The following is a 19968-nucleotide window of genomic DNA, read 5'->3' as shown; positions in this document are numbered from 1 at the left end:
TATATATTTTTCTTTGCTAAACCCTATTGCTCAAAATAATTGGTTTGAGTAGACACAACTTAAATGTGAACATATTAGTTCAATCAAATTAACTTTCAAATTAGAGTATTTAGAACTTTTAAATACTTTTTCTTTTAAATCCACAAAACTTAAAAATGTAACTGAAACTGCAGTGGGATTTTTCTTTCCCTGAATGCTTTGAAACCATGACACTTAAAAGGGAGAGTAAATGCTAAAATTAAGTGTTATTTAATGTTGTTTTGTTTGTTTGTTTTTTGTGCAAGATTAATTTTAAGTGGGCGATTTAGTAGTGCTTAATGTTTTGCTATGCTAATTTAGAAGAAATTTGTGTTATGTTTTTTTTTTTTTTGGAGTGTTGCCATCATGTTGACGAGTGGAGCATGAGCTGAGTTTGAGAACAGGTATATGTTTAATGTTCTGTACAGCCACACTCACTCAGCAATTGCTATGCCGATACTAGCATTGTGCTACAAATTAACAAATCAGCATTTATTGAATTAGCTAGTTAAAACTAGCCAACTTCCACTACTAAAAGTACTTAAATTGAGATTACATGATCATTTTAAGTTAAACGTATAAATTAGCTTACTCAAATATTTCATGTTCAGAGCAATTAAAATGTACGAGAACACGATAGAAATCTGCAAGTTCTGCTCACTTAAACTTTGAATCTCTTAACTTAAAAATGTTTATGTAACTGATTACCTCAATTTTTTTTAGTTTTGCCAACTTATTCAGGTTTACAGTGTAACTAAACATGATTATATGGTCTGTTGCATTTTATTGTTTGTTTTTTTCCCCCTTCTCTCCATGATCTTTCAGAACAGACAACTGGGGAAGGACTCCTTAAGAGCTTGCAGATGACAAGTCAGAAAAAAAAAATTAATAATTTTTCTTTGTTCTAATTTTGACGGACTTTAGTTAAAATTACACCGAAACCTCAAAAGCAAGCAGGCCAGTAGCTCTCCAGTTCAATGGATGCATAAAAATAGATCAAAATGCACAATAATTGATAAAAATAGACAACTCAGTTCAAACAATGTTGTTTAAAAAATACCTGAAGTTATTTTAAGGACAGATACTCAGTTGCGCAATTATGGAATTATAAGCAATTTACTTCTCTCTTACTTTTAATTCATAGTTTCCATCTTCCAATTCTGAAAAAACAAAAAAACAAATCCACACAGAGGCAAATCACCCTCTCGCCCACTGGTCCTTTGAGCATGTATGTTCAGGAGAGAGAATCCAAAAAAAAAAAAAAACATTTAAATATCTATTATTATTCAAAAATGATTGTTCAAACAGTGACAGCAGTTCAGCTTCATCCGGTGCATCCTCAGACAGAACTATGATCAAAAATACAAGTTGTAAAAATAAAATTAACAGCTTAAATAAGAACGGACAGTAACAGCTAATTTGGTTGACCTGAATAAGCAAAAGCAAATCAGACATCAAATATTCAGACAGCTTCCAGCATCAAACTCAAACGCCACACAGTCTCCCAGAGCTTGAGGAGGTACTACGGCTGTGATTCCCCATAAAATATACAATTAAATAAGAGAAAGCTGTAAACTGACGACAAACGCAGCACAACGACTTAAAACAAACACACACACACTCAGTTCAAACACAGCTGAGAGATTTACAATATACACGACTTAGAAAACCAGACATACCACACAGCAACCAGGAGGTTTTCTCAATGTCAAAGTTACCCATAATCCCTCCAGTGCTGTCCTGTTATAGAGCACAGTCTCAGAGAAAAACACTTAAAGAGTACCCGTTTACCTTCATAAAGAGCGACGCAACAGCAGGATCATGTGTGCAGTGTGTGAGACAAACAGGAGGAAGTAAAACCTTAGTGTGTTTGAGGCCCGAATCAGTTGAAAATTGAGCTGATAGAGAATGCTCCTCATCCATTCATGAATCACTTATAATGTATAGATAATTTACCAAAGAAATGTAGGTGTCACCCCAAAATTATAGTATGCATAAAGAAAATAAACCGTATTTTTAGAAGTAGTACATTTTTACACTGATAATTAAAGCATTTTTCCTCTTACAATTGTCATTACCATAATGCAAAGCATGCTTATACTGTAATGCAGTGAATTAAAATCATCTTTTTTCTTTCTTTTCTTTAACTAAAACTTAGCATAAAGGCTAAGTAATTTAAATAATGTAGCTTTTTTTACATCACATTACAGAGAATGAGGGTTTTTTGGCATTACGGTAATGATAAATAGGTGGAAAATGTGTTTAACTCTCATGAAAATAATCCTAAAAATACGCAAGATTTTCCTAACGCAAAACATAATTTCTTAGTTTTGAAATATGACCTAGACAGAGATTCTCAATCTTATATTTATCAGTGTACAGACGTGAGGAACAGCAGTGTCGTGAGGTTCAGTGCAGTCTGTGTCACATGCCATACGCTCCTCACAGGAGCACAAACTCATCTGTGCTTCCTCTCTTATTGTTCCTGCTCGTTCTGTTGCATGAGAAAATGTTTGCAGGCCCGTCCATGGAGCCCGCGCTCTGCCCCTCCAGTCCATAGTTCTGTCCCATGCCCTCCACAAATGTAAAGATGGGATACTTCTCTTTAGACGACGACAAAGCCTGAAAAGAACAACAAATATGGTTACACTTTATTTGGTAACACTTTATTTTACAGTGTCCTTGTTCCATATGTTACATGTACTAATTAATCGAATTAATCGCAAATAATTGCACATCAAATTTGGCTGAGAAATTACCCCCCAAAAGATAATTTAAAGTCATTATTGTGCTAATGAGAAAAGCATCAAATAGACATTGCAAAAAGTAGCTTTAGAAATGTTTTTTTATTAATTTTTATTCAACAGAGAATTTATTACACAAACTTTAAGGCAGATGATGACAGAATTCTAATTTTTGGGTGAATTATACCTTTAATGCGTTATTTTTTAACATGGATTTTTTTATTTGTATAATTTTTATGATAGTAGTAGGTGGCGGTAAATGTTTAAATGAGTAAGTCATGACTTATTCATTCATTCATTGGATTCGTTCAAACGGCTGATTCATTCGTAAATGGCTCTCTTTATGAATGGACCATTGAATCATTCAGAAACGAAACACCCCTGTGTGTTGCTCAGAGACTCACAACAGTTCTGCTCTGGCTTTATAGGTAATATTGGAAAAATTTTGCTTAAGCAAACAATATTGTGTCTAAAATTTAACACAATATTCTTATTTATTGAACTGTTTTATAAAATAAAAATTACATTTGCACTCGTGCTATTCGGGACAAAAACGTCACTTGTGTGAAATTGCTTAACTATATCATGATACAAATATGAGACAAAAAAAACAAAACATACAGGGGCATTTTTGCCCTGATATCTTAAATTTTAGGGGAAATCTAGAAACTTGAGAAAGTCTAGCAAAAATATTTTATTTTATAAAGTGCATACTAGTGCAAAAAAGTGCAAAGTGTACGTGAATTAAAGGAGAGACGAGCACGAGCAAACGTTTTCAGCACACCTTCACCTTCAGCACACCTTTACCTTCAGCGCACACCTTTAAGCAACTCCTTTGTTTGTCTGCATTGACTTTTTTTGACTCTACGCACCAGAAGCAAAGGATTTTTACCTACTTGGCTCACAACAATAACTTCTAGTGTTACCGATTCAAACAAGACACTCACTTCACTGACCGCTGAGCACAGCGACTCAAAGTCTTTCTTCGTCTGTGCGTAGAACCCGATGGTACAGCTGGGATCCATACGACTGAAGTTCATCTTCCTGGGTGAGTTACAGTGAAAAGACTACGAGAGAAACGAGAGACTTCAGCTTGATACATGTTTATAAATATTATAATGTTTTTTACATTTTTTTCTGTACGAATTAAGAGGGTTGCTTTCGGTCTCACCTCCAGAGAGAAGTTGCCTTGGGTGACGTCCACCACCGGCTGACAGTAGTGTGGGTCTAGATACAATAGCTGGTCATCTGGAAAAACAGCAGAGAGCAGCCAATCAGAGAGCAGACAGCAACACGGTAACCAATCAAAACATAGTTCTTAATAGACACATACCTTGAAAGCCAATAAAAAACAGAGAATGCTTGGGTTTCCCTCCAATAATACCTATACAGCAGTTCAACTTGAGAATGTTCTAGAAAAGAAGAGATTGTTTATTTAAAACAAATATCAACATAAGGCCATTAATTTAAGTAATTAAAAAAAGTTATATTAAATTAAATATAAAATACAAATTATTTTGCCCAGTTTGCAAAGTGTTAAATCACTTTGCAAACTGGACAAAATAATTTTATTTTAGGATAAAAATGAAAGCTTGAAAGCTATGAAAGCTTGTTTCCACCATGGAATAAAATAAATAAATAAAATTAAGTAAAAAAAAAAAGGTTATTGCAAGTTTCCATCTCACAATTATTTTTTTATCCGCCACAGAATTACAAAATAAAAAAGGTAATTGTGTCTTTTTATCTCATAATTCGGACTTTTTTTCTCAGAAATGCTAGTTTATATCTTGCAATTCTGAGTTTACATTAAAATTTACATAAAAGTCTGAATTAAGAGATATAAACTCAGAATTGGAAGAAAAAAAATCTCAGAATTGTGTTTAAGAAATCAGAAAAGTAAAAAAAAAAAAATTACCCGGTGGCGGAAACAAGCTTTCATAATTTATCTATATTTTTATTTTCAAACAAATTCATATTTTTGTGAATTCATGTGCAGTACATGTACCTTAACACACTCAATGTAGGAGGGGTTTAAGGATTCTCCTCCGAGCCGCACTGGCACTAGAATGATGACTGATTTCCATCCCGTGCCACCCGACTCGGACCGCTCTTGTGTCAGGGGCGATTCACACAACCCCATGACGTCTCCTTTATACACTGCAGCACACACACACACAGAAGCAGAAGTATGAGCTAAACATAAAGTTTCAGTTTCACTAACTGTTTTTGTCAAATGATCACATGATGCACAAGACGCACCCGTGCAGTCCTGAGCCACGTATACAGCAAGGCTGTGAAACACTGGGGTTCTAGCCACTGCTTTTCTGGTAGAAGAAAACACATTAAATAAATCATAAGTCACAAAGTTCAGTTCAATGTACACTGATGTTCGTTTGTTCTCCTCTCACCTCAGCATATGTGCCACTACGGACGGACCGTACCAGTCCCCTGCCCTCTTCCCGGACTCCTTTCCCAGCTCCACCAGCTGGTGGACTCCAAACGGAGCCGAGGGATGGTCCCCAAACCAAGACACCACCTTCCTGTGTAACGCTTCCACCTGAGGGTCATGTCTGGCTGCAGGGCATTGCTCAGGGGTCCGTCTGTGACCCTCAGCACTGCCAGAGCCGGGGTCCCGCTGGGAAATGGGGCTGGTCCAGGAAGAACTAAAGGAAGGCAGGGACATGCCAGCCGGGCGGGAAGGAGAGCGGGGCTTCAGCACCTCAAAATCAACGTCTGACAGCGGATGACAGTCCAACCACCTCCAGTCTGGGATATAGAGAGAAGGATGTACGCAGTTATATTGCCGTTCAAAAGTTTGGGGTCAGTAAGATTTTTTTTTTTTTAAGAAATTAATACTTTTATTCAGCAAGGATGCATTAAATTGATCAAAAGTGACAGTGAAGGCATTTATAATGTTACTAAAGATTTCTATTTCAAATAAATGCTGTTCTTCTATTCATCAAAGATTCCTGAAATAAAATGTATCATGGTTTCCACAAAAAATATGAAGCAGCACACCTGTTTTTAACATTGCTAATAATCAGAAATATTTCTTGATCATCAAATTAGCATATTAGCTTGATTTTTGAAGGAGTAATGATGCTGAAAATTCAGCTTTGATCACAGGAATAAATTACATTTTAAAATATATTCAAACAGAACACAGTTCTTTGAAATTGTAATAATATTTCAAAATATTACTGTATTTGTGATCAAATGTCTTGGTGAGCAAGAGACTTCTTTCACAAAAATTTTAAAATTCTTACTGACACCAAACTTTTGAAAAGTAGTGTATATATATATATTAATACACTAACAGACTATATTTGTTGTGATTATGTATGGTTAATAAAAGTAATTATATACATTTAAGCAACGTAAGGAAGTTTTGAACACTCTTTGCATCATTAATGAATTGCTTTATTGGTTGCACTTTTTAACAGTAAGTGCACCATCAATCTACTTAATACTGAGTAATTTAAGGTAACTACATGAGTTCAGATTAGGTTCTAATAGAGCTATTACCTAATTATTACTCAGTTATTGTAATTACTACAATAAGTACATAAATCTCCCGGCTTGTAAGCTAGTTTCAGACTAAAATGCATGTTTGAGCTCTTTTGACTGAAAGCAACTTGCACTGACATATCTTAAAATATGTCACTGCCATTGTTTTGTCTCAAGATGCACACCAGTGATGTTTTTTTTCTAAGGCATGTTTATAAAAGCTACTTAAATGTCCTAATTAAACTAAGGCCCCATCCTGGCTTAATCTAAGCCGTGTCTGTGAAACCAGGCCAGTATGTTCATGCAAAGCAGGACTGTAAAATAAAGAGCTACTGCTTTACTTCCTGCATTTAATTCACATGCAAATCAGCAAATGTGAAAGCAGCTGAGACCTGTGGGCAGGAGGTGCAGCAGTAACCCCTGTGCCAGCAGCATCTGTCCACTGCGCAGCATACAGCCCCAGCCACAGTCTGTGGTCAGACTCGATCCCTCCAGCTGAGGAAACTCCCTCCTGTAGGTGAGCCACACGCACGACACAAACACCTGCCGGAAACGCTCCACCTCGTCTGGGAACGAGACGGCAACTCAGTACAACACAATCACATTCTTTTAATCATTGTTGTGTAAGTGTTAATTCAAGCTCAAGTCAAGTAAAGTCACCTTTATTTACACTGAACAAAATTATAAATTATAATTATAAACTGCACATTTTAGAGTGGCCTTATATTGTGGCCAGCCTAAGGCACACCTGTGCAATAATCATGCTGTCTAATCAGCATCTTGATATGCCACACCTGTGAGGTGGATGGATTATCTCGACGGAGAAGTGCTCACTAGCCGCGTTTCCATTACCCTTCAAATTGCGCAAATTGAAATTGCGACTTGAAAATACGGCCAATGGAAACGCTCGCATGAGGTGGTTTTTCAGGCAATTCGAAAAAGGAATATTTCGCAAAACTGTAATGGAAACCGTTTTTGCACATTTACAGTCACCTGACTTGGAAGACGCGGTGTGTTTGGACAGAATACGAGACAGTTCTTTATTAAATTCATAAAAGACAAAAGAATGACAGAAATACTGGATTCTAAACCTCACAAGAAATACCACAATCAAGACCTCGGAGCAGAAATGAGTGAGAAAAACCCAGAAACATGTGTGCCGCTCACAGTATAAGGTTCTTTCCTTGCCATTAATGCTTGGATAACACGCCTACGTTTCCTTCCATTAATAATAATAATAATAATAATAATAATGTCTAGTGTGGTACGTGGCTGTGATATATATAAACCTACCAATGTCCGTTGCCATGATTTTTGGAATGACTTATCGCGAGAGGAAAAAATGGCGTTTTAGTCGCATAACATCGGTTAATGGACACGGCGTCATTTCGCAATAGTTTTTTATCGATATTTAGAAAAAGAAAAACGCAAAGTTTTGCGCAAATCTGTAATGGAAATGCGCCTACTAACACAGATTTGTGAACAATATTTGAGAGAAATAGGCCTTTTGTGTACATAGAAAAAGTCTTAGATCTTTGAGTTCAGCTCATGAAAAATGGGGGCAAAAACTAAAGTGTTGCGTATATCATTTTGTTCAGTGTATATAGCGCTTTTTACAATACAGATTGTTTCAAAGCAGCTTTACAGTGACAACAAGTGTGCGAGTGTTTACTCACCTTCACTATTGAACAGATAGGACTGACCCAGGAGGAACAGAGGGGAGGTCTTGTTGAAGGTAGTTTTAGATTTCACGGTCCAGCCTGGGAAAATGAAGACAGGAACTTACTGAGATACAGTCAATGATATTTGATGTGACCAGTTTTGAACATCTGACTTCAAAAATGGCCCAGGAAAAAAAGGAACAACCATTTGTGTCATTATTTTGTGTCAGTCATAGAAACCAGTTCTCAATCATGTGCATGAAAACCGACCATATTTGACGTTGTTCCAGGCCGAAATGAACTTGGCTTTCAGTCGATCCACTTCATCGGGCTCTTCCCTGATGGCGTCAGGCACTGGCCCGTGGCCGTTGTGGTGTCGGGACTGGGCCGAGGGCCTGTCATCATGAGCTCCAGCGCCCACCATGTACTGAACGCCACTGGGAGACACGGAGTTCATGGTTCAGGCCGGATACAGCAGCATTACAGAAGAACGTCAGCCTGAAAGACAGTGAAAGTAAGAGAAAACATGATATGAGAGGTTCCTTAAAATCTTGGTATATTTTTAATATCATGAGGAATCAATAGTTCCGTGAGCTTTTGAAAGAGCAGGTGTGCTATGACATCACGCGGTAATTTTCAGAACTCAAAACCTTCTCTAGTCCAAAAAAAAAAAAGAAGCATTTACTGAAACTAAGCTGCGGAAACGTCTCATTCTGAGATCTGATTTCTGACATCAGAAACATTAACGTGACGCTCACACTCACATAATCAGTGATGCCTATGCATATTGATGCTAAGTAATATGAAAAAAATATGGTTAAATACAAGGAATGCAAAATATATCTGTACCACATCAGTTAACAGATTTTTTTATGTATTGATATCAGCCGATAATAATCATCTAACACACATTAACACTAGTTAATAATAATAATAAGTAAAAAAAACAAATGAGTACAGGGTTTCAAGGAAATATTATCATTGAGATTGCATGGTTTTGTAAGCATTCATACCATGGTAATACAATGATATTCTAAAGTACCATGCAGCACCATATACTGGATGTTGATAAGGACTTTGGTTAGAGATTGCAGTCACACAAAGCAATTTATAACCTATTTTAGAGCTGACTGTAAATAGAAAAATGTACATATTACCGTTCAAAAATTTTGGTTCTTACATTAAATAGGTCTCTTCTGCTCAGCATGGTCACATTTATTTGATTAAAAACACAGTAAAAACAGTAATATTGTGAAAAATGATTACAATTTAAAAGAACTGTTTTCTATGTGAATATATTTTAAAAATGTAATTTATTCCTCTGATCAAAGCTGAATTTTCAGCATAATTTCTCCAGTCTTCAGTGTCACATGATCCTTCAGAAATCACTCTAATATGATGATTTGATGCTCAAGAAACATTTCTGATTATTACCAATGTGAAAACAGTTGTGCTGCTTCATATTTTTGTGGAAACCTTGATTTTTATTTTTTCCAGGATTCTTTAATGAATAGAACATTCAAAAGAACAGCATCTATTTGAAATAGAAATCTATTGTTACACTATATAAATGTCTTAACTGTCACTTTTGAAGTCGTGCAACTTTAATTGCTGACTGCCATGTGACGTCACAATAGACACTATTCAAACTAGAAAACATTCCACCTGTGTGTTACACAAACAGAAAACCAGCTGTGTGGGAAATGAGTCTGTCACATGAGAACTGACCGAGGACACAAGAGTTCAAGCACACTTTACAAAAAGGAATGTGACTTCCCTTTTCCTTGTTGTCTCAAGGAAGTTTGAGCTTACAGTATAACGGTGGGAAATGAGGCAACGTCATCAGTTCAGAACGAGAGACACCGTCATTGCACAATAATGCAAATTCTAAAAAAGTTCCACTTCATTCTAGAGCGCTAGACTGCTTGGAGAAAGTGGACACATGTGAATTGTAAGACATGTGACCACTGAGTGCTCAGCAAAAAAAGGTCATCACAATGCATTTAGCATACTACCATACTACATTAAAGGGATACTCCACTTTTTTGGGAAATAGGCTCATTTTACAACTCCTTCAGAGTTAAACAATTGAGTTTTGCCGTTTTCGAATCAATTCAGCCGAACTCCGGGTCTGGCGGTACAACTTCAACTAAGCATAGCTTAGCATAGATCATTGAATCGGACAGGACCATTAGCATCTCTCTCAAAAAAAAATGACCAAAGAGTTTAGATGTTTTTCCTATTTAAAACTTGACTCTTCTGGAGTTACATCGTGTACTAAGACCGACGGAAAATGAAAAGTTGCGATTTTCTAGGCTGATATGGCTAGGAACTATACTCTCATTCCTGCGTAATAATCAAGAAACGTTGCTGCCGTACCATGAGTGCAGCAGGCGTAATGATATGACGCAGCGCCTGAAAATAGTCCCCAGCTCACTAACTTCCAACATGACCGGGACTAAGTTTGTCTAACCTATTAGACCTATTTTCAGGCGCTGCGTCATATCAATACGCCTGCTGCACTCATGGTACGGCAGCAAAGTTTCTTGATTATTACGCAGGAATGAGAGTATAGTTCCTAGCCATATCAGCCTAGAAAATCGCAACTTTTCATTTTCCGTCGGTCTTAGTACACGATGTAACTCCAGAAGAGTCAAGTTTTAAATAGGAAAAATATCAAAACTCTTTGGTCATTTTTTTGAGAGAGATGCTAATGGTCCTGTCCGATTCAATGATCTATGCTAAGCTATGCTAAAAGTGGTACCGCCAGACCCGGAGTTCGGCTGAATGGATTCGAAAACGGTAAAACTCAACTGTTTAACTCTGGGGGAGTTGTAAAATGAGCCCATTTCCAGAAAAAGTGGAGTATCCCTTTAATGAAATAATACTATTACTGCAGTATGTAAACAGTGTACGTGCGCAGAATACTTGCATCATTTATTACATGTCAAAATGTGTAGTATGCAACTGATTACACCGTTTCCCACAATGCAATGCGCTTGACCTAATATAAACATCAACCATTTTTTGACTGACAAAAGTGTACAAAAAAAGGACAACTATACTGCAGCTTATTGAAGTCACCTGACAAGCATTTTAGCATACTAATGTTTGAAACGTTTTGTGTCACATGCTGCCTAATAATACATAGCGTTGTAGAAATGAGTAAGTTAGGCATTACACAGTATATAGTGCACATAATGCAGTATGAAGTACGCTAGTATTTAATTTTGAACACAACCTAAGAGGAAAATCCAGTTTGGCTGACTGTAACTTACAATCATTTCGTTGGAAATAATTAATTCGTTTTTTGTTTTTGTTTTTTTTTAAGCCAAGTAATCGCCGAATGCCAGTCACGATTCAGCTTTTAACACCATTAAAATGCACAAATACGGCAGCCTGATTCCGGTGTTTGTGTGAAATATTAAAAAAATTAAGTATGAAGACAGATATCACGTATCTTGAAATGTATGCACTCCAAAAGTCATTTTAAACAGCCAGACTAAACATTTGAAAGCTTGGCCGGGTTACCTTCACGTTAGACCCGGCATGTTTGATGTTCCGGGTATTTTTCCGACTTTTCCTATAAATAGTCAACGGCGTCCAGCTGCACGAACGCTCGCCTGGATGTCTGGCAAGGACAGGCGCTGTGAGACCGAGCTCAGGCCTTCTCAGGAGCCGTAATCTCGGCGAGTATCGATTAAAGCCGCAGTCATGAGTTCCTCCTTCTATACAATCATACGCGTCGGTCGAACTGTCAGCTGAGAGATGAATAGTGTATAAACCAACGACCGATTAAACCAGTATGCAACCACTTCCTGTTGTCATTGCGGATACACACCCTCGCTCCGCCCACCAGGCGACGTGATTGGCCAGGTTTGACAGTTGCCGTTTGATGATTGGACGATAGACACGTACGAGAAACTGTAGTCAATGAATTCTGAATTATTTATTCATTTGTTTAAATAAAATATGTACATACCATATGAATAAATTAATACAGTGAATAAATTAAAACAGTTTGGAGTATCAAAAGGAAAGAAATTATGCAGTTGGTAAAAATGTTATAAATTAATTAGATCAGTTCTCATTGATTTCATGTCTGTATACACTAGCTAGCCTACTCGTAATTTTGAAAATATGTAAGAAATAAATCAAACCTTGGTTTGTTATGATACATACATATGGTAAATTGTTAACCTTTTTATTTGGTAAGACAAATTTTACATTCATGTAAAGAAAGAAAAAGAATTTTTCCATTGAAATCCTCTTGAATGTTCAATAAAAACATACTCTAAATTCTGTTTTGTGCTGATGTAATTTTGTTGTACTGTGAAGGATTACGTAAGCTTCCCTCTGACAAAGTTCATATAGTAAAAAAAAAAAAGTAAAGGGTCATGTAGTGTTATGCTTTGTTTGCATTAGAGTAAATTCTGCTTGCAGAGCACTAATAGCATCATCATTGTGTTCTGCATCACTCAGTATGATAACAGCCAGTTTTTGTATTTGTAAAAGGTCAGTTTTAGTACTGTTAACAAATAATTCGTAACTCATACTGTGATAAAGGAGGACAAAGGCTCAGTGACCAAAGGTCTATGTTGACTTGACCCAAAAAAAATCTAGTAATGCCTTGATGAACTTTCCTGTGTGAGTTTAGTATTATTCTCTAAAGCAAATAAAAGAAGCATGTCATTTTATACAATACATCTTTATTAATTGACTACACACACTGCACCTCAGTTAATGGACATCTGCATTAAGTGAAAGTGATGTACAGAACCAAATAAATAGAATAAATTACAGATTCGTTTCAACGCAACCTGTCCAAAATGCCACACATACACGATTCTCTTCATTTCTCCTACAGGACATTCACATTAGAACAGAATATGTTTATGTCTTTATTTTCCTCTATGTACAGTATTGTACAGAATTGTGGACAGTTCATTAAAGCAACGTATAAAATAACTATATCCGACATGAAATAAAGTGCATTCTCAAAAGATCACATCTTGTAGGAAATTACATTAAAAAAATGAAATTTCTCAAACAAACACAAGCACTTAAGAACACATTTTGACATACGAGTGGACGACATACTTTAAATATGTGTGGATTCTTGTTTTTCAGTTCACTTTGTGAATCTATTCTGCAGTGGAAATCAAATCATTCAAAAGCGAATAAGACAGGGTTTAACGGTGAACATTATAAAACATTAGTTGGTTGCTCTCGTATTCAACTATAACAGTCACATGGTATAAAGTGGAAACGTTCAGGCCAGTGAAGTGTTAGAAGTCTTTAACCACAACTGAAAAGTCATGCATGGGAAAGGGATGAATATGACAAGAACGGCAACTTGTGTTTTTTTTTTTGGATTGTTACAAACATAACATTAGATATATTAACACATTCACACAAAATCTTTACATTATTTTATGCATATGTCATCATCACTTCTCCATTTCACTGATATATCCATATAACTCTCTGTGCTGAGTTTCTGTATAATACAATAAATAAACCTATTATGCTTTTAATAGATATAAAGAAATCTTCACTAACACCAAAACCAGATATGAAACAGCAAAAGATATCTGAAATGAAAGAGCTGCTTGAGCGATAAACAGCGTCAGAATACATTTACGGAAGGATTAATAGATATCTGAATGTCTATCCAAAGGCATTTTCATGCTACAGTATGAAATACAAATAAATAAAGCACTCTTGGTCTTGTCACTGATTGCTCCTACTCCGACTACTTATACCACCATTTAAATATAAGGTGTAAAATAGTGACAGTGTCCCTGTTAGCCATCAGATGGCAGAATAACCCAATCTATAGACCTCATTCACAGCAGCGCCATCTTTGATTTTTAGCGGGAATGAAAGCGAGGCTGTGAGGGATAGACATGCATCTATTCAGTGGGTTGTACTGTTATTATTAGGGGTTCGAGCTAGTAGTGCTGAAACACTATGTTATAATTTCCAAGGATCAGCATTCTTCCCTAAAATTGATCGGGCAGACCAAACCAAAAACTTTTAGGGATGATAGTACCAGAGAATGTCTAATATGGCGAGAAGTTTCACTCTCACTACACTTCCGGCTTCTGAACTGGTTGCAGTTCCACTCTGATTCCATATGAGGGCGCTCACAGGACGAGTGCAGAATGAATGGAGGTCAATGGCGGTATACCCCTCAAAATCCACTTTTCTCAGGATATAATTTTTTGTCTAGTAATTTGAATGTCAATTAGCAGAATGCTAGCGTGTTATGGGCAACAACAACTCAACCTGTAAGAAATCAAAACGACATAAGTACTCGTTCATTCAACTTTCGACCTAAAACCCATGTTGAACTTGCAAAATCTACAATCAGATCTGAGATTTCTCAACGGCAATCGGGTGAAAGAGACAAATTTAGCCGTCTAGCCCCATAGACTCCCATTCATTTTGCACTCATGGCGAGCGCCCCCAGTGGAACTCTGGTGGTACTACAACCAAAATTCGGTTCAATAGGGCTTAATAGGGAGTGGGCAGGCTCTCCGTAGACGGGCTCTGATAGTACCCACCCCGTCTACAACGTCACCAAAACTCGGCCCAATCGGCCAGATGGTGGCGCTACAGCGATCAAAAGTACTTAATGGCTCATAACTCCTAAACCATTAGTCGCTGTCTTATATCGTTGGAATCCTTGGCCCAAGACCGGATTCGGTCGCAATCCTGGTGAAATTGTCTGGTTGGCCTATTTGGATTTTTCGAAAAACCTACTTTGCGAAGTAATCCTACGTTTTTCACCCGATCGGAACCAAACCAGTGCAGAAAGATTCTCTGCAGTCTGAATATCAACAATTATCGAAAACCGGCTAACCCTCTTGAACGGAATTAGATAATTTCACTAAATTCGGTACACCCGTATGGGCTCGGTCTGTGGTCACGTGAAAAAGGATACAGCGACTGGCCACTTGGTGGCGCTGTTTTAAAAAACCGTGTAGCTACGCAACAATCAGCCTGGGGTGCGTTTCCCAAAGCTCAATGGAAACTGCGATCATAATTTGGCCAACGATGCTTTTGGGAAACGCACCCCTAACTGACTTAATAACTGGCATGCGGTCTTTGTCCAAGGTGCCAAGATTGTTTGAGGACATTTGTATATCTTGAAAAACACAGCCGCCATCGGCCAATGAAGTTTGAGCAGCTCAGACAAGGTTAACGGAGGCCGATCGGAACGAAACTTTACCTTATGGTAGAACTCCTCATTCTGAGCAACTTTGTCTATATGACCGCCGCATGTCAATCGAATCGTTCGTTGAATATTGGAGATTATTTCAAAAACCTACTAGTCCCCTTCATTTCTATTTTTGTTTTATATAATTAGTCTATATAATTGTTCTGGTTACGAAACACTGCAAAACATTCTTACCAAGAAATTTCAGTAGACTAAAATCTGGACATGAGCTGTGGAAAATGATAAGTGATTTAGGAGCTTTTTACAGCAGACATAACTGAAAACACAGTAAGTTTATCCCTCACAGCCTCGCTTTCATACCCGTCATGGCGCTGCTCCGAATAAGGTCTATTTCTGCCACACCTCAAATGGTCCTCGTCATGTGATACATTTGTGTTACATTAACAAATACATGAATTAAATGCTAAACCAAAAATAACAATGTCCTTATGTTCTACAATTTAACTAAAGTGTCAAAACCTAAGATATGACAGAAAATGCTTAAAAGCAGTTGATTCTTTTGAATACACAAAAATGTTTTTTCAGTCTTCTTCTAAATGTGTATATAATTAGCTTTACTTGATAATACTGAGACAAATGCAATTTATACCATTTAGTTATTATTTTATACCAATACTTTACCATGTTTTACTACTAAAACCATAGTATAGTATTAGTAGTATGGTTACTGTAGTAAAGTATGGTTACTATAGTAAAACCATTGTTCATCTCCACAACTGTTTCCTAGCATTCAAGTGACGATGTTTCGGAGCCTTTAGAAATGGAAAAAGAACAAACGATGCAAAAAAACCATCAGTCGCATCCCTACAAACATTTATGTTTTGCATATATGCTGAAAAATTGGAAACAAATGTTTACTGATATTTTCTTTGCATGTAGTGAACAACATTCAGATCACAAATGGCAGGGTACACCGGGTTGCCATGACAACAGTGACATGTCTTGATGCTTGACTAACTATAGAATATTTTCTACCATACAATCCTCTTTCGCTCTGCAGATTCCTTCAACCATCATAAATGTGCTGATCCAACAGTCTCTCAAATCAGGACCTGTTATGACTCATGAAGGATGTCATCTAAAATTGTGATATGCGTAATCACTTCAAAACTTAAGGTTCCTAGTTTATGGTTTTGTTTTGAATAGTCACTGCCCTATAAACATATCCAGTGCCTTACACGTTCAGACCCTTAACCAAATTCTCTAATTTTACTGATTTACAAAACGTATTAGCATTAATTTCAATATATGGCTACTTTTGAATTGTTGTCAATGGGGAAAGATGCTCTCTTTGCAGCCAGATGGTGTAGTTATGACATCTACTAGTAGGCTAACTGCTCCATGCTAACCTGCCAAACCATGTCCTCTTGGTTTAAACAGATGAGGAACCCCACAGCTTAAGAATTATTATTCGGGTAGCGCATCTGACACTTGAGCGTGAGGTCAACAATCACTTTCAAGGACTATTCAGTAGCACAAAATAGAGTCAAAAAGCTCTAGTTTGAGTCAAGAGCTGTGCATAACACTGACCTACATGTGAGAATGAATTAAATCAGTCTCTAAACAGCGGCTGGATATTTACAGAAAAACTGTGAGGCTTGAAACATACTCTAGGCAAGTATGCAAATGTAGAGGTGCCTGCTTGTCAATGCATTGCAAGCAGGGCTTGACATTACCACACGCCAACCAGACAAATTCTGGTGGATTTCAGCAGTGGCGTGTAACGTAGTATTCACTTAAACAGTCAGTTATATTTTAAGTGAATGTGAAGAGTAGAGAAAGAAAACGCATGTGTAACAGTATAATGGATCCGTGCATCAATCTTAAAGTGACAGCAGCCTAATTTACCTGCGGCCAAATTATGATATACTATCAAAAATATCTATATGGAAGAACATCCTGCACACATTATTTTATATATTGTGTGACCACAATCCATAATGCTGCAAAATATGCATTGCATTCTTTGTTGCTGCAGGATGCGCTATAATGGCCATTAGCATGAACTTCTACAATCAGATAAACTATTTTAACTACTGTCACGTTGCAATCTTGTCTTTTTATCTGGGCCAGATAGAATACATTTTTGTTTGATTTGACAAAAATAGCAAAATTTTGCTAAAAAAGCTAAATTTACGATATTAAAGTAGATGAAAGCTATACTTGCATGACTGCTGAATGCACCGACTTGCCATAAAGGGACTTTGATATTTACCTCAGAAGGCATCAAGCTATCATTGCCGAAAAAGATGGCTCGGCAAATATTAAATTGAAGACTGAATGCTTATGCAAACCTTGGTTTAAAATAAAAATAACACATCAATAAAATGTCAACAATTTCAACATTCAGCATTTGTAATTCAGTATAATGAAAGAATTGGTTAAGTGTGAATTTTATAAGGGGAATGAATCTACAGTTTAGCGAGCATCCCCCACGTGGCTTAAGTAGTATGCGGTAGCTGCTAATGGATATACAAAACTCCTGAATCAGGTACAAGCTATGAAACAGCTTTCAAAGCAATGTGTCCTTGATGACGTTCTGTCTACGCCAAAAACTTGATATGATATTACCTTTTCAGTTTTTGTATTTTAAGGAAATCATGTGGCTGGTCACCTTAGAAAACGTAGGAACATTGTTTTGGTGTTCACAGTATTCAGCATTGTTTGATCTGTTAATGCACTTTGCGCTTGTTTTTTTGTTTTTGTTTTACCTTGTTGCATAAGCACCACTAAACATGCATCCATTCACCTTCTCACAAACACAAACACCCAACACACATTCTTCTATAATACATCTATCATAATTGTCTGACACAGCTCTGCATGTACAATAAATAACAGCCTTTAAAATAACCTTGGAGTTATTGTCCTTTGTTCAGCATAATATGATTTAGTCACTTGTTTTCACTGGTTGGAATGTCCACTAAATGTCTAAGTGCCTGAAAACATTGAATTCTGCTAAACCCCCATTAAAGGCATCTATCTTTCCAAAACGCACAAGATCAAGAGCCATTCTTAGGAGTAACGACAGTCTTCACCTGTGGAGAGGTGATAGTTGGACTCTGACTGAATCCTTTGGAGCTTGGTCTACTCTCAGAAGCAGACTCAAATCTTCCTGGTACACAAGCCTGGGTGACCTCCAACTCTTTGGCCTTGGGCCCCTCTTTAACAAGCCCTATAGATTTCCCTGTGCTTGTCAACTGTGGAGCCACTCCAGATCTTTCCCCAGGAGACTGAGGTTGAGATTTGGGCAGATCAGGAGGCACTCCAGTTGGAGAAGGAGTAGGAGATGGAGAGTGTTCCTCAACAATCTCCAAAAGACATTTGTCCTCCCAGTCAAATGTTCCACGGAAGCAGCTGACCGGAGCCAGGCACTTGTCCTGCCGAAGTTTTCCCAAAACAGAGCACTGCGCCTGGGGTGGGTGGGATGGGACAACCCCTTTGGATGGAGCTAAGGCAGTTCTCACCCTGACATCTAAAGTTCTGGTATAGGGATCTAATACGCCCTTTTTGAGACCCTCTCCGTCATCAGATCCCTTACTTGCTTTGGTTACCTCTGTGCTTGTTGTCCTCCCAGGAGCACTACATGGTATGCTTGGCTTGACTAAAGTTGAAGTCTTCCCAACTTCTGTTTTCACTTCTTTCTTCCCAGTATCCTTTCCCCCATCTTTTTCCAATATGTCTTTGCTGATAACACCTGATGTACTCACGGAGCATGAAGGCTTAGTGGTTCCTTGTGCCTGGTTTTGGGGAATCTTTGTAAGACTTCCTTTGTCATTATTCCCTGCATCCATGACGAAACTTGGATCTGTTGTTTTAGCAGACGGGGAAGACGCTGTGGCCAGGGGCGATGGAATGGAGGCAACTACACTATACTTTGACTCTGATGCTACTGGAGAAGATTTGGTCAATGGAGGCTGCCAAGTTTGGGGTTTGGCTAGGCAACTTTCCTGTAGAGTGAAAGGGGGCCGCTGAGATGTTTCAACACTTGGAGATTTTTTACTACCAGGTGGAGTAATGCCACCAGGAGGAAGTGTCTCTTTGACCACCCCCGATTTAGCCTCACTAGCTTGACTTAGTTCGCCAATCCTCTCCTTGTCTCTATCCCTTTCTCTCCCAGCAAGCAAAGCATCTCTACTCAAAGGTGACTCCTGCCGGCCCAGTTTCCTGACCGGCTTCAGAACGCCTGTTTCAGGCGGTGACGAGGTCGGTTGTGTGGGTGAAGGAGAAGTTGTTGGGGCAGATACCAGATTCTCACCCTCTATTTCCACCAAACTCTGCAGGCCAAGCTCACAGTGGAAACTATCCTTTCTATAATCCGAATGTCCAACCTCCAAACTGTGCTTTCTCATCATTCCAATCCCACCTTTCTTTTCAGATGAAGATGAAAGCGGTGACCCAAGTTTCTCTGCTGACTGCACTCTTTTGAGTAGCGGTGATCTGGGTGGCTCTGCACTCTTGGGTCTAGGCCTTATGATCGGTGGGGACGAGTGTAGTTTGGCAGGAAAGGTTTGTGTGGTGTTGGAGCTTCCGATAGTGTGTCCAGGCAAAGGAGGTGGTGAGGATTGAGTTGGGGATGGAGTATGAGCCAGCGGAGACAAAGGAATGTTGCCAGCAGACTTGCAGCGGGCTGAACGATATTGGCGGTGCAGCTTTGGGGACAGTCCATGCAGGGAGCTGGGCCTCATATGCTGGGTTGTTGCAGGGGAATTTGGGGTACTGGAGGCAGGAGAACTGTTCTGGGAGGAGGCACCTGGGTCAAGAAGATCAAAAGCCAGGGTTTAATGTGTCC

General features: G+C 38.1%; 2 protein-coding genes across 3 annotated transcripts in view; both read right to left on the bottom strand.

Annotated features, from left to right (window-relative positions):
• Positions 1 to 1115: 1115 nt before the first annotated feature.
• Positions 1116 to 11780, bottom strand: atg4da (autophagy related 4D, cysteine peptidase a). Its single transcript, XM_084399894.1, has 11 exons — positions 11462 to 11780; positions 8201 to 8428; positions 7946 to 8029; positions 6662 to 6835; positions 5171 to 5528; positions 5022 to 5086; positions 4768 to 4919; positions 4096 to 4174; positions 3934 to 4010; positions 3710 to 3829; positions 1116 to 2640 (listed from the first exon to the last, which is right to left on the bottom strand). The coding sequence occupies exons 2-11, from the start codon at positions 8385 to 8387 to the stop codon at positions 2461 to 2463; spliced, it is 1476 nt and encodes a 491-aa protein (XP_084256020.1). The 5' UTR covers positions 8388 to 8428; positions 11462 to 11780; the 3' UTR covers positions 1116 to 2460.
• Positions 11781 to 13286: 1506 nt separating this feature from the next.
• The window catches only part of mast1a (microtubule associated serine/threonine kinase 1a), a 64367-nt gene continuing 57685 nt past the window's right edge, over positions 13287 to 19968 (bottom strand). For both annotated transcript variants that reach the window (XM_084399874.1, XM_084399875.1), the window contains exon 27: positions 13287 to 19929. In XM_084399874.1, the coding sequence (XP_084256000.1) occupies positions 18179 to 19929 (1751 nt within the window). In that variant the 3' untranslated portion in view covers positions 13287 to 18178. The remainder of the gene's footprint in view (positions 19930 to 19968) is intronic.

Source organism: Rutilus rutilus (assembly GCF_951802725.1).
Source record: "Rutilus rutilus genome assembly, chromosome: 2".
NCBI classification, from domain to species: domain Eukaryota; kingdom Metazoa; phylum Chordata; class Actinopteri; order Cypriniformes; family Leuciscidae; genus Rutilus; species Rutilus rutilus.
Note: the sequence above shows the minus strand (reverse complement) of the source record. Positions and strands in the feature narration are given on the sequence as shown.